The sequence below is a fragment of the Anastrepha obliqua genome, chromosome 3, assembly GCF_027943255.1.
Source record: "Anastrepha obliqua isolate idAnaObli1 chromosome 3, idAnaObli1_1.0, whole genome shotgun sequence".
In the NCBI taxonomy this organism is placed as follows: Eukaryota; Metazoa; Arthropoda; class Insecta; order Diptera; family Tephritidae; genus Anastrepha; species Anastrepha obliqua.
The window spans coordinates 46,851,328-46,867,448 of NC_072894.1; the positions used below are offsets into that span (position 1 = coordinate 46,851,328).

Sequence of the window (16,121 nt, forward strand, 5' to 3'; positions counted from 1 at the left end):
TCATTTTTGATAAATTTACGAACACTTTCGATGGAGTTTTTGGTGATTTTGGGTGGCCCGTATGTTCATTGTCATTTATGTCCCCACAACCATCTCTGAAACGTGTACATAACTCATGAATTCCGGCACGAGATAGACTATCATCGCCATAAACTTTAACGATTTTGCTTTGTTCAAAACTCACTTTTATACCGATGAGTTCTCTGATCTTGTCAAGATTGTAAGCCTAGGAGTTTCCATCTGCCAATGTAAGAGTGCAGCCCGCTGGGCCATTTTAATTTAAGTAAAGCTTTCTTGGTACATGTTTCGAGCGAAGGCCGGGCAGATGCTCAGAAAGTGGTCCACTTTCTCATTTGCCGACCTTTTCCGTATGTTGCTCATAGAAAGTGACCCATCATCAGTCCAACCAGCTGCCTACAGTCCCCGCTACTTAATGACAGGAGGATCTGCGCCAGTCGGTTGGTTTCTCCATCAGCCTCTCACCCTCTCCCGTTTGCTAATCGTGGCTTTAATGGCTGCAGAAGAGAGTGATAGAACGGGCTTCAGGCCAAAGAAACTGGCCTCAGAGCACATCCTAGCTAAAGAGTCAGAGATATCGTCACCCGCGATACCCATGTGTCCTGGGACCCATGTTAGCTTCAGGGTATTATGTCTACCGACATAATTCAAAATGGACTTGCAGTACTGAATTATCCTTGTAGCGGTTGGGGGGATGTCTGCCATGAGCGCAGGTTGGCTGGCGCTGCAGACACGTACATATATATTTGCCGTTCCACAACAAAGTTCATTGCTTCTAGAACAGCATTCACCTCTACTTGAAACACAGATGCGTGCATTCCAGGAGCAAAGTGTAGTTTTGCTGATTAATTCCCCAATTGCGCGTACACTTAGTGAACTGAATAAAATCTCGAGTTCTATATCGATTGATTTTTCCTTAGCGAAATATGAATTTGCTAAAACTTTGAACGCCAATTTTTAATCGTTCACTTTCCTAAGTTTCTGTAATTTGTAATTTTTAGTGATTTAAGTAACCATCTCTTTATTTGTCTATAGTCTGAACGAAACTTACATTTCCATAGACTAAATTTATATCTAAACAAATGAATAAGCATATTCGTTTTTTATTCGAGCCTACATATGGACTAAAAGGTCCCGAGCCTAACACATAGATGGTATATTTGATAAAATTTCATGAATGGCTCATTAGTTCCTGAGTTATTGGCTCATTAGTTCCTGAGTTATTGGGCTAAGAGCTCTTTACTTTTGTTATTTTCAAAACAATGAATCAAAAAGAATGTCGTCTTTTAATTTTACACTTCTTGATGGAGAAAAAATATCGTTCAAGCGAAGCAATGGCTTTAAAAGAGTTGTGTGGGTCTCCGCTCGATCAGAAACAACAATAAAATGATTATTTATCGAAATCAATCGTGGTCGTAAAACACCCATGATGCACAAGGCAGTGAACGACGAAAAGAGGCGGTAACACCAGAAAAGATCAACAAAATCCACAAAATGGTTTTGAATGTTCGAAAATTGAAGTTGCTTGAGTTAGCTGACATCGTAAAGATATCAAGAGAAAGTGTTGGCTTTATATTGCATGAGTATTTGACTATGAGAAAGCACCGTTCAAAGTCGGTACTGCGTTTGCTCACAGTTGACCTAAACCAAGAAGGTGTTAATGATTCTGAGCAGTGGCAAAACTAAATGAATTGAACTACTGGCTGTTCGCGGCTGTTGGCTAAAAAAATGCTCACCGGTCCAAAATTTCGCTCAAATGTTATCGTTGAAACTGAGACCTATTTTGAGGCAAAAGATAAATCGTTCTACAAAAGTGGTATTGAAATTTTAGAGCGACGCTGGAATGATTGCGCTGTTCTTGATGAGAATTGCGTTGATTATTCATTTTAAACAAAAAAACGTGTTTTCTTCGTTAGACCCGGGATTTTTCAGCCCATGTGTTATGTATATACTTCTGCGAACAATAAACGGTCTGTCAGACCGTGACTGAGGATAAGAATGTTAAATAAATATTTTATCTGAGTTGGCGGCCACATTCAAATTGCGCCTATATTCACCCACATATGTACATATCGTTGTAATACTATCACTTTCGAGTACACGCTATAATTACCACATGACACTACTACGGCGAGTAGAGCTGCATACAAATATAAAATCAACTTTTGCACACAAGTATTAAGGCAAAAAATGTAGTAAAAAATTTACATTGCAAAAACGGCGACTGTAAAAGTAACTGACACCCTTATAACGCGAGTAAGTATGCACATACATACACACGGATAAATACATTCCGTATAGGCGACTGAGGTGTATGTAAGCATTCCACATTTAAGAGCATAATAAAAAAAGGGCATACAAACCGGTCGTAAAACACACGATACGTTTCATGTGCCCACAAACGGCCCAGCTTCTCCACTTCCTGCAGCCTTTTAGCCGGAACGAGGACAATGCCCTGAAAGATGCGAGTAATGTCACGTAGTGAGAAGGTGTAATGAGATTTTGCAGGTGTTGGTAGGAAAACTCGGAGTGCCTGACGATACACGCTGACCATGGCTTCAGCTAGGCCCTGAAAATGAAATAAAACTTTTTCATACTTGTGTACATACTTCGAATTTTATAATCACTTATAAAACATATTATAAGAAACGAGATTGAAACAAGTAACTAAGTGCTGAAATTTGGCTGTTAATTTTCGGAATCAAACAAATCATAAGCAATGATAGTTATGGCTTGTAACCTCAGGCGGGTGGACGGTAATTTAGTATTAACATATAAAAAATGTGCCTGATGTTTATGCGATGTGAATGAGGTAGGGAGCAATACGCGTATTATTCAGTCCCTATCAAGTTACATGCATTACACGTAGCACCGCACATTTTTCAAAATTTTATTTGCTTCGAACTTATTTTTTGGATTTCATTATTTGTACATTGTAACATTGAATAATTTTGCATAGATTTTTTGCAACATAGATTTCAAATTTTTTTTCTTCCAAAAAATGAGCTATTTTTCACAATAGTGGATGGAAAAACAGCTCAAGCTGGAGTGACATCCTTCATTTGTTGGGCACAATCCACAGAAATGTGCAGTCTTTGTGTGATGAGGTCAAAGCAGCTACTCGTCAGAGTCTCTGGTTTTTAAGCAATGACCTCCAACAAGTGCGGACTCAAAAAAAGCAAAGGAGGGTAGGAAAAGCGAAAATCTGCAGAAATTTCGAGTATAATTAGACATTCGAATAGACGCGGTAAGGTAATGCACGTGTACGACGAATGATGGTAACACATCTAGACGATTTGTTCTTCTCTTCAAGATCTGTCATTCTCTAAAGTAAATGACTCATAGTTTTAGAAGCGATCACCACCAATGGTGCGGTTAATCCGGAGATATTTGAGAATAAATGCATATGAACGATATTACACGCGGCACTCTTCATAACATGGCGAAAAAATTATGAAAAGCGCAGGATTTTCTGAAGAGTCACTATCTTAAGAAGCAAGAGGCTACACGCAAAGATCATAAGCACTGTAACGAAGGCACCGTAGCTTCAGCAAGTAAATGTGCAATTATTACATTTGTTAAAAATGAAAGCATAAAAACCAGAACAGCATTTTTCTGCTATTTTGAAGGGACAGCACGAACCATGTCACATTGTGGTACATTTAAGCTTGCCGGACGGGTATAATGATGTGGGAATGTCAGCACCGAATAAATAACATAAAGGACAAATTTATGTGCAATAGTGGATATTTCACTTTCATGGCTGTTTCAACATGACAACGATCCGAAGCTACATACTCGAAACTCGTAAGAAATTAGATCTAAACTGAAAAAGATCAATATCCTTAAAGTTAGAATCACATCTACGCGGAACGAAGTGAAAAGCCTTACGCTCGAACTAAATTCAGAAATATTGCAAACGCAATGGACAACGATTTTGTTCGAAAAATCATATTTTCATCTCAGCTGCTATGTTAACAAGCAAAACCCCCACATCTGGTTATCGGAAAGCCCGACGTGATCATCGTGACCCACTAATGCATCCTCAGAGAATGACAGTTTGCCCACTTTTCTTTGAACATGCTGCTGGAAACGCTCTTTCGATCAAAGGTGACTTCCATTCAGGATTGTTAAACGATTTTTTGTGGCCGGAAATTGAAGGCATGGACTTCGACGATCTTTGGTTTTAGTAGGATGATATGCCTTGCCACGCAGCCCACACCACAATCGACATTTTGAGCGTCAAGGTCGGTAATTGTCTTGGCGATGGTTGCTTGGTCAGTTCGCAGTTGTGATTTTACGCTGTTAGAGTTTTTGGACCGATGTTATGAAAAAGTCCATTAATGATTCATGCTCTTAAGGGGTCCCGATGGCCTAAAGCTCGAAAATTTATTAAAATTTCAGACGATTCGGCGGAATAGTTAATGAGCTGTAGAAGCTATAATATTGGGAATTTCCGCATGAAAATTTCACAGTATATTCATAAGATACTATACCTTCGAAATACTATAAATACTATAATAATAAATTGATTTTTTTTTTAATTTTCTAAACCACAGGCTATTCGTGAAATAGAGCTAGAAACCGTCACCAAGGACTAGGAAAACTGGGCAGCAGGATGCGCTGAGATTGTCAGTTGAGTTAAATCGTAGTTCATAAATATATAATTTCATTATATATATAATATTATATATTTGCATAAATATAAGTATACTCAAAAAAATTGTTTATTTTTATTAAATTTTTTTTTTTAATATATATATTTTTTTTTTTTTCAAATTGACCACCGTGTATATTTTTGGCATTCTTAATACTCATAACTCATTTTTAATATTGATGTACCTCTCAATTTCCCCAAAAAATGCCTATTCATTTTCATTTCAATAAAAACTACAACTTAAATGCTCCGAACCCACGCAGAAGTTGAAGTTCGCTTAATTTTCAAAGTTTAGTAGCAGCTTTAGTGACAGCGTTTCGTCACTCTAAAGCTGGCTCCAAGCGAAAATGCCGAATCTAACTCGACTCTGACAGAGATGAAGTACACTTTTAAATAAAGCTTGGAGCCGCCTTTATCTTCTATGATCATGCACAATTGTTTTAAATACCCATGTGCAGATCCTTTTAAACTGTTTTTATTTATTTATGTTTTATTTCACTTCAGTTGTGCCGTTAGGTACACTTACCCGCGATAGCAATGCCACTTTTTCAGGAAATCCCTTGCTGAAATGCCAATCGCCAATCGCTGTGAATATTTTAATGATGGTCGAATCCTCGAACGAGTCCACAGCAACAAGGAATGTGTGACGATAGAAGCGCGGGAAGATAAAATTACTGCCACCCGGCACGCCCATAGCGCCGAGGAAGCTCTGCATAACAAGCGAACGAAAAACAATAAAGTCAATGAGCATAACAATAACAACAACATAATATTCGAAAAAAAATAAAACCAAAAAAACGGCAATGCCAATGTTCAAACAAACAACACATGCAGGAGTCACATTTGTTTTAGTGTTTTTTGTTCTTTTGTAGCTTGTTGACGTAAGTAAAAAATGTTGAAAATTTATTTCACATAAAGCCAATGAATAAAATGTTAAAGGGAAAACTCCAACATCAAAAAAACAAAAAGTTTAAGCCAAATAAAAGCAATAAAATGTTGAGAATTTAAAAACAAAAAAACATCAAAAAACAACTTTGGAATGCAAACTTTTGCAATATGTACGGTAATTTCGTGGTTGGCTGTGTGGGCTGCAAACCGCGTTGCCAAAGAGCCAAATATGCGGAAGTGCCCCCAATATGTAAATACACTGTTACTGTTAAGCACTTGCGTAACCAATTAAGGTTTGAGTGGCATGTGTGCATTTTTGTTTTTTTTTTCGACTGAGCGAATAAATGTACGAGTAAAAAAGTTTTAGGTATAAAATTGTTGTAATTTTTTAATATAACATATATGTATGCACATTGTCGCTTGACAGGCATTCAACTTTTTTTTTTACTTTTTGCTCCACCCGCACTTGATAAAAAAACAAACAAAAGAATATTTTTTCGGCAACTGTGTGGCGCTCGATTTCACAGCAAGTAACTTTCGTTCTGCTCGGACGCTGCAGGGTCATCAAAGGCCCTCACACTTAATTAAATGGAAGACTTTTCGCATTCATGTGCCAGTTTTTGTTTCGTAAATTTAAGCAATCAACTTAAAACACATTGAACAACTACGTGGCCAAGTGCATTGTGTATTCGCACCGAGCAGTGCAATGCCAGTGTTTATAGGAATATGTGCATATGTGCATATGTATATATGTGTACCTACATAAATACTTTTGCATGTGTGTGTTTTAACTGCATGTTACAGCTTTTTCCGCCAAAAAGTCACCAACATAAACAATTTTACCTTTACACGCCTCCCTCTCTTACCATATCGACCAGCTCGATTTTTGTTGTATCCACCAAATCAGACCAGTAGCCGTGATCCAGCCATTGGCGTATCAATTCGAGTGGCGGCTGCGAACCGTATGTGTCTTTCGATGGCATGGCAACATCGTCGCAAAATATTAAACACTGCAAAGAAGTTAACGTGTTGCATCAAAATAATTAAAATAAAATTTAGTCATGTAAATCGATAATTTTTTGCAGTTTGTTGCACAATTTTACCCTTTTGCCTAGGGGCGGACCATATACGCCTTTTCGTCGCCGATCCAGTTTTGACATAATGGTTTCTTGTACCTGGTAAAAAAATGTAGATGAATAAAGTGTATTCGCACTACTGATTCTTAAGTGAAATTGCATAAAGCAAGAGATGAATTGTGTTACGTTTGGTAATAGCTTTTTTCAGGGAGTTTGTGCCATACAAAAATTGGAAGGTATGGATGAGAATAAATTTTAGGCAGAGGCTATTCAATATGTGAGATATTTTTTTAAACTCAACTCCTCACTTTTCACTGTTCCGCCCGCAAAAACTTTTATAGAAAATAAAATGTGATTCCCTATAAATCCATTATTATTATTCTTTGGATCAAACTGGGGAATCGAATAAAGATTCAACTACTCATTTGTTTGTGTTAGAGCATGTAGCGTGTAAAACTTCCAGAATAATTTTAAGCTGCACCCCTTAACTGAATTAAATTTACTCTGAACATTTCAACTGGGCATTTTCCTGCTGTGAATTTCTGTGAGTACGTTTGCATATGCATTATATTCTCTTTATCTTGAACGTTAAGTTTTTGTTATTTTATACTTTAGTAGCCTTGTAATTCAGGCTTTGCTGAAAATTATGTTATAAAGTTTTTGCGCCCTACTATAGGAGGATCATGTCCTTTTGTTCAGTCGCCCCGAGAAATATCCTTAACCTTTCCCTTCTCAAACTACTTATCGTCTACGATATGATGCGAACTGTCTGAATGTAGTTGTGAAATGGATCGTCCATTTACGGTTTTTCGAAAAATCCTCTGAAGACTGAGCTCGTCTTATTTACGAATTCGTCTTAACATACCTAGAGTTTTTCTCCGCTCAATAGTGGGCGCTCCGTTGGTGCCCTCTGACTGGGTGAAGCACCTGGTACTTATCCTTAATAGAGCCCTAACGTGGAAGCCCAAGCTCAAATTTAGGTTTCCGGATCACTGTAGTGTTTTTCAAACGGAGTTAGTCGCACTGAGGAAGCAGGGGATTGGATGCTCACTTCGATAGTTAATGTAAATATTTACTCCGCCAGCCAAGCGGCTGTTAGGACCTTGGGTTCGTTATTTCTTCGTTCGATTAATCGGCGAATGCCTGATTTCTCCCTTGAATCCGAATACTTCGATTTCTGGCTTATTTGGGTTCCCGGTAACAGCGGTAAGAGGGAAACTGCTGAGCTGATGAGCTGGCTAGACAGGGAACCCTATAGACGATTTGATCTGATGGTTCGCTTGAAAACTTGTAGTCTGCTTTACATATCACATATCTAGTGAAATTCATGAGTATGTAGCTTGAAGCAGATAATACGAACATAAATTAGCTACTGTTGGTCGTCATCCTCTAACTACACGACCCTTTTTCTCTATTTTCCCACCGGTCTGGTTCCTTTCCTTCTCCTTTCCCCTGAATGGCATCACAACGGACGTATATTGAATATTTGCCCAAGTAGGCCCGTCGCAAGGGCAACCATTTATGCTAATCTAACCTAGACTATGTACGATCGGCGACGGATGCGCAAAATGTTGTAGTCTCTTGAAAATCTATTGCGAAGACATAAATATGCTTTTATAAATCGAACTTCCATAAATATCTCAACCACAAAGTCGATTTTTTGTAATAACTATAGACTATAAACCCAAAAAAAATCTGAAAAATTATGAGCGGTCAGAATATGACCCAAGTCGGACCATAACCACCAAATAAGTTGACCACTGCGTCACCTTGTGGGTACTTTTCTTTTGCCAAATTTATCCTATGGAATTAGTATGTGTGGCTTCTGAATAGAAACCCAATCGGTCACAAATACGATTTTGAGATCATTCAGACCCTAGCTTCTTACATGATTCATTCATCTAAACAATATTTCCATTCACGTACTTAAGACATATGTATTTCGGGTATGACACAAATCGGACTACAAAACGATTTTTTGGAATACAAGGAACGCAGCGAATAATTTCTTTTCTGAATTACATATCTTATTTTATAATTTATGTTATGTAGCGACCAGAGATCACAATGAATATACTCTTGATGCTTTCCATTACATTTCGATGTAACTTAAATATGTTGCTCTCTGGTCAAAATAATGAGACACGTATTTTTTTGTTCGCCCGAAAAAATTTTTTTTCAAGAGTTGTTGGCAATTTTGTTTTTCGGCTCAAACTCGATTTTTTTTAATTATATTAGAAAAATTTTTTTTTTAAATGCCCATAACTTAGTCAAAAATGAACCGATTTTAATGATTCTGGGTTCAAAATGATCGTAATTACTTACACGAGCGACTTCATGTAGAAACAATTGCAAAAAAGTAGTTAAAAATTTTTTATTTAGCAAAAAAGAAAAAAAATTAAAATTTTTTCGAAATTCAATATTTCAAAAAGTGTATTTTTTTTTCTTATAACTTTTTCCAAATCAAGAGGACACTTCAAACTTCAATTAAGTTGAATGCCCAGTAGCTAAAATGAGTTGTTTTTGAGTAATGAATTTTTGAGTAAAAAACGAGTTTCGCACTTTTTGTATTTGCAAAATAAAACATTTCCAAATACTTTTTTGCAATTGTTTCTACATGAAGTCGCTCGTGTAAGTAATTACGATTATTTTGAACCCAGAATCATTAAAATCGGTTCATTTTTGACTAAGTTATGGGCATTTAAAAAAAAATTTTTCTAATATAATTAAAAAAAATCGAGTTTGAGCCGAAAAACAAAATTGCCAACAACTCTTGAAAAAAAATTTTTTCGGGCGAACAAAAAAATACGTGTTTCATTATTTTGACCAGAGAGCAACATATTTAAGTTACATCGAAATCGAAGAACATGACCCGAATAGCCCGGTTGAATTTAAATGGAAAGCATCTCTTTTTAACGTAGATTTAGTGAACTCATTTCACTTGTGTCACTGTTCAGCGAGTGGCAAGCATTGTTTTAGCAGCTACAAAGCTAGTCCAGTCAAAAGAGACAAAAAAAATAGTCAACTAAGTAATTTTAGGAGTATGCGAGTTTATGGTTTTATTATGTAAAACCCATCACTGTGAACTTAAATTTGAGTTTTCGGGGTCGGGGGTTGTGTCCCGCGCCCGCCATCTTGGAAATAAGGGTGCAACTGGTTTTTTGCGTTTATCTCGTGAATTCCGAAAGTTACGAACATTTTGTAAGATACTTTTTTGTAGAAAATAATATTATCTACAACTTTCATTCACAACTTTTTATTCTAAAATTAATAATAAAAAAGTTATAAACAAAATTACGCTAAAAATTAAGGGATGAATTGTTTTAAAGCGTAATAACTTCTTTTTTATAGATTTTATTGAAAATATACTTCAGAGCTTTTTTATAGAGCATTATTTTGTGAACATTTTTGTCTATAAGTTTTTCCCGCTATCTTTATTTAGTCGCATGATTTTGAGCTGCTAAGCGGAGCAACCAATACATTAGCGAAGCGCGTACATGATTACACAGGCCGACAAAATTTAACCAACATTCAGACCCAGAAACAAGACTATATATTTCCGAAGGTTTATGATGCGCTGAATCCAAATCTGGCCTCAGAATTGCTCTATCAGCTCTGGTTTTTGAGATATCCTAACCTAAAAGTGCAAAAAACACCATTTTTGTCCATATTTGAGGTTATGTAGCCTTGCAGATGTTTTCTTTCACTAAAATTAAAGGATGGCATCTTTAACTACAAGCCTTCTTTTTTCAAATGGCGTTTTGTTTGCTCAAATATCATTTTTTTTCGCAGAGATATCGCATTTTGAAATTTTCATGTTTCTAAATTTTCCTACACCTGAAAATCGATTAAGATAACATAGACATGATATAGTCGATTACTACTTTTCTTGGGTTTGAGGGCCTGAAATATATGGATTAATAGTATGTAAATTTGGAGTTTGTGGGTAAGGCTGCTTGCGGTATGATAGGGGTGGTTTCTACGGGTTAAGGCTGTGTGTGACTCGGTACCCAAAGGTTAGATAGTGTAGGGGTGGGGTGATTCAGCACACTTATGGTGTGAGACAAAATTTTAAGAAAAACAAGACTCAATTCAAGAAAATTAGTAATCGACTATATCATGTCTATGTTATCTTAATCGATTTTCAGGTGTAGAAAAATTTAGAAACATGAAAATTTCAAAATGCGATATCTCTGCGAAAGAAAATGATATTTGAGCAAACAAAACGCCATTTGAAAAAAGAAGGCTTGTAGTTAAAGATGCCATCCTTTAATTTTAGTGAAAGAAAACAAAAATGTTCACAAAATAATGCTCTATAAAAAAGCTCTAAAGTATATTTTCCATAAAATCTATAAAAAAGAAGTTATTACGCTTTAAAACAATTCATCCCTTAATTTTTAGCGTAATTTTGTTTATAACTTTTTTATTATTAATTTTAGAATAAAAAGTTTTGAATGAAAGTTGTAGATAATATTATTTTCTACAAAAAAGTATCTTACAAAATGTTCGTAACTTTCGGAATTCACGAGATAAACGCAAAAAACCAGTTGCACCCTTATTTCCAAGATGGCGGGCGCGGGACACAACCCCCGACCCCGAAAACTCAAATTTAAGTTCACAGTGATGGGTTTTACATAATAAAACCATAAACTCGCATACTCCTAAAATTACTAAGTTAAATCTTCTTTTGACTGGACTAAGCTGCTTTGCACTCGTTTGCTCTCAAGTACTTCATTGGCATGCCTTTTTCATCATACTAAATAATTTGAATGAAAAGCTCGTTTGTATCAAACGAATGTAAGTGTAAGTGCATATAATTTTAAATTGTTCGTAAATGTTGTTACTTGATTGTATTCAAAAGACAAGTAGTGATCCTTAGAATTAGTGAAAACAAGGCTTTTGGGGGCGATGTAGACTATTACTCTATTACTACTTTACTACGAATTTGACAATTGAGCGACGTCAATATACTAAATATAAGCATAATAAACGAACGTAAATTTATGCATGAAGTGTGCATGATTTGATCTACGGTGGCGCGCAGAACTGGCTAAATGTTTGCTATATTTATGCAATTTCGATTGCTGTAGAGTAATTTTTCACAATAATGCTATGAAATTTGACGTTTGGTGACGTGTGAGATGCTTGTTGAACGGCAGAAAAGAAAAGGTTTTCGTAAAACACAGTCACTGGCGATGAAAAATGGATCTATTAAACCATCTGCAACCATCACTGGCGGTCGTTACCGACTGCAGTTAATGCGTTTGAATCGAGCTCTCAAAGAAAAGCGTCGCCGTCTTGCTGAAATATAACCTCTTCTGATCACTAAATCCGACAAATTGCTATGTGAGATATTCAAATAGTCTTACTTTTTCATTTTCACGTGAAGCAGCCCCACACCATAAGGCTACCACCGCCATGCTTCATCATTTGCTTTACTTCATGCGTTTGCAACTTTTCACGCGGTCGGCGCCAGTAGTATGGCTTCACATCTGACTGAAAACGGTTAATAGAGATTTCATTAGAGAATATCACTCTTTTCCAGTCATCAGCACTCCAGTGTTTGTACTTATCGCAGAATTTAAACCTCGCTTTCACGTTTTATGTCAGATAATGCTGGCTTTTGTGCCTTGGCCACCACCTCTATTCCGATTTTTTAAGTGCTTTGCGTGCCGATTTTTTAATCTTTGTGCGACTTCTTTTGGTGATTTAGCTACTTGTCCGAAATTAGATTGGGAAGGCTTTTTGTAAATTTTGGAGCCTTTATGTTCCGTCGTTTAAGTACGGTTTGATACTAAATTTCCAAATGTTGTGCTATTTCCCACGATGAGCGACAATTTTCAGATAAAGGAACAATTTCATCTTCCGCCTTTCTATCATTCTTCCTCATTTCGATCAATATATAAAAACAATATATATAAACAATAAAAACATAGCGCAGCGAATAAAGATCCAGCGGCTACGTTGGCTGGGCCATGTCGTCCGAATGGATACAAACGCGAGAACTCTGAAAGTACTATATTCGATGCGGTACCAGCTGGTGGTAGTAGAGTAAGAGGAAGACCTCCTCTGCATTGGAAATATCAGATATAGAAGGACTGGTCTTCACTTGGTGTGCCCAACTAGCGCTGGTTAGCACTAGAAAGAAACGACTGCCGTGTTTTGTTCAACTCGGCCAAAATCGCGTAAGCGGTTATCGCGCCAATCAAAAAGAAGAAGATACAGAAGTCAGAAATAGCAAAATTTTAGATTTACATCGCAGAATATGGGGCAGGTGTAATGTATTTGCTTAACTTAGAAACACTGTATGTGTTCGCAACTTCATAAGGCATCTTGTTATAGAATTATTTTTGAATTTATACATAAATAATATCAAAGATGTCAAGCACTTAAAAATGTGATTCACTCACTAAATTGAATTCTTTATATTAATGGTAATGCATATTATGTTTGCAGCGCTCTGAGTGATTGTGTAGTTATGTACGAATTAAGTCACTTAATAAGCCTTTGATTCGACGCTTTCTGCTCTCTGGTAGCTACTTTCACCTTTGCTAATCGAAACAAATTGTTATCCATTGCTTTAAGACGAGTATATTAACTTCATCCCATCATGCAATCTGTCAATAGCTCTTTGCGATTTTCTTTTTTTTTTATTATGTTCTCTCTCTTATGGTTAACGACCGATCATCGCAATAACGCGGGTGTTTATCATAGTTAAAAATGGGGAACTTAAAAGTAAAATCTTAGATTAATTTAAAAGTGTGGAAATCAATAAAGTAATTTAATATTTAAAGCAGCTGATCTAATAGTGTTTTATTAATATGCAAATACCCCAACAGCTACGCTAGGGTTGCAAATTTTTTCGATTTGTAGGATCCCGGTACTTAAATATTCACTACTCTGTTATAACTTAATTCGAAGAAAATGCATCAATATTGCTTGGGAAAGCGCCTACTGCAACTATTTAATAAATAAATGAATTTGAAATTTATTTTTTTATTTATTTATTTCATTAGTAACAAAAAAAAAGAAATTAGTTAAATACATAGGCAGTTAATCATAGTAATGATGTACACACAGTCCCTCACACCTTATTTGATACAGGCTTTTTTATAGAGCTATAGAACGCTCATAATATAATATTTTGCGCAATTGCAAGAACAGAGTATGCAGATATTTTATTTGTTTTGTTTTATTTCATTTCTCATCATAAAATACAAAAAAAGCGTTTCCACTCTTTTCATTTTACCTAATAAAGCAATGTCGAAAAAATATCGATGCAAAAAACGAAAAAAGTAAACAAATGTACATAATTTGTGGTTGAAATAAGTTCATATACATAAGTATTTTTTAATCTCGTACAATTTCGGCCGAATAAGTGGAACGTAGTCGGCTTTAACACGTAGTCATTCATGTTAAAAAAATTAAGTAAGCCAGGACAACTTTTAACAACAGAGGCATATATTTATGTATATTCAAGTATCCTTTTTGATATTAAAAATAAAACATGAGCAAAAACAAATAGAACATGAACAAACGTATTCATACGAGGTTGGCTTTTCATATTTTGTGCCTTTGCAAAACTACATGCAAAGTTTATCAAAACGTTTGGTATTTTTTAGCTAAAACTTACATAGATCGTTTTCGCTTACGAGCTTTATTTGTTGTGACATATGACGAGATTGAGATTTTTAGCTAAAACTTACATAGATCGTTTTCGCTTACGAGCTTTATTTGTTGTGACATATGACGAGATTGAGATTTCCCTGGGTATTATTGGGACCACACATACATTTTATATTGCAAGAAAATTTGGCAGTCAAGAGATGTTTTCGTTGCACTCATGTCGATTGGTGTAAGGATATGTTGAAGAAATTCAACCGTAGTGGTTCAAAGCGCGTCTATGATATTGTAAGTAACAAATATTGGATCTATGCATATGAGCCAGAAACTAACAGCAATTGACAGTACGGGTATTCTAAACTGAGCTAAATCCAACAGAAGTTGCTTGTACCTCAAAGCAAATGCTTGCCTGTTTTTTCGGAAAATCTGGTAATGTAGCAACTTTAGCAAATACGAATCATCCTTCACCAATCCAATGTGAGCTCTAACGCATCGGCTCACACTCAGAGAGTTTTTGAGCACTCAAAAGATCAAATTAATGGGTTGCCTGAATTACTGATTTGGGGACCAATGGTTTCTTTTTGCACCCGAGCATCAAAAATAAAATACGAAGTCAACGTTTTTCAACGCCCTAAGAAGCAGTTGAAGCTTTTAAACAACTTATTTTGGAGTTATCCTCTTTTGAGTGGTAAATGTGCTTTGCAAATTGATTCAAGCGAGTACAGAGGTATATCGACTTCCAAGGAAAATATTTTGAAAAACAATAAAGCGATTTTCATTATAAGTTTACCGTGTTTCCATTATTGGGTGCAAAATATTAAGGCAACCCTCGTAATTGTTACAAAGTTAGAGTAGGTGTTGATTTTTTTTATATAAAAATTACAAAACCAAAAATCCCCGTATCCCAGGACATCCTTAATACAGGGTAGACCAAATAGCGTTTGCACTTTGAACCACCTATTTTTTTCAGAATGGTAACACAAATGACATGTCAAATGAACAAAATTGGGAAATATTGAAAACCTATTTCCAAAGTGGTGAGTCTTCTTCTTCTTCCGCGGTTACAGTAAATGGCGAGCGTTACCGTGACATGCTCAACGAGTTTTTGTTTCCAAAAATTGAAGAGGATCACATGGACGACATTTGGTTTCAACAGGACGGTGCAACTTGTCACACTGCCAAAGTTACATTCGAACTTTTGGCTACCGTTTTTGAATCCCGATATCAATTGGCCGCCTCGGAGCTGTGATTTAAGTTCGTAGGACTATTTTTTGTGGGGAGCCGTTAAGGACAAATGCTATGCGAACCATCCAGAGACGATTGATACTTTAAAACACGAAATCGAAGTTGCTATTCATGAAATTGGAGCCCAAACAATCGAAAATGTGCTTAAAAAGTGGGTTGATCGAATGGCCTACTGTAAAGCCAGTCGTGGCAGTCATTTGAACGATATTATTGTTCATTCATAAATGACAATGTTCAATCAATCTTCAAAATAAAAAAAAAGTTTGAAAAAATATTGATGAGTTTTTTTTTATAGCCGATTTAAAAAGCAAATTTTACATGGCCCACCCTATATATTGCGTTGGGTAAGAAGACCATAAGGTTTTTACATTTTCTCTTATTTTACAACGATTTGTTTGTTGTTTGTCAAACGATCGGAATTTGAAGGGAAAATTCGGTAGAACTCTTTTCTGCTCTACAAAACTATGTTAATTGTATTTTTGAGTTATTTAATTTTTATTAGTTGTGAAGCTTAGAAATGGAATACCCAGGGGGCAAAAATTATCATTTCCGACACTTGGTCTTCTTTGCTCATGCTTTGCTCACAGCATGAGAATGGTTTACACAGTTCAAAA

General features: G+C 36.0%; 1 protein-coding gene across 1 annotated transcript in view; it reads right to left on the reverse strand.

The window, feature by feature from the left end:
• The window catches only part of LOC129240668 (dynein axonemal heavy chain 3-like), a 319,983-nt gene that overhangs the window by 132,970 nt on the left and 170,892 nt on the right, over positions 1-16,121 (reverse strand). Inside the window, exons 38-41 of the mRNA XM_054876599.1 lie at positions 6,667-6,738; positions 6,430-6,573; positions 5,202-5,384; positions 2,382-2,587 (exon numbers count right to left, since the gene is read on the reverse strand). Of these exons, the coding sequence (XP_054732574.1) occupies positions 2,382-2,587; positions 5,202-5,384; positions 6,430-6,573; positions 6,667-6,738 (605 nt within the window). The remainder of the gene's footprint in view (positions 1-2,381; positions 2,588-5,201; positions 5,385-6,429; positions 6,574-6,666; positions 6,739-16,121) is intronic.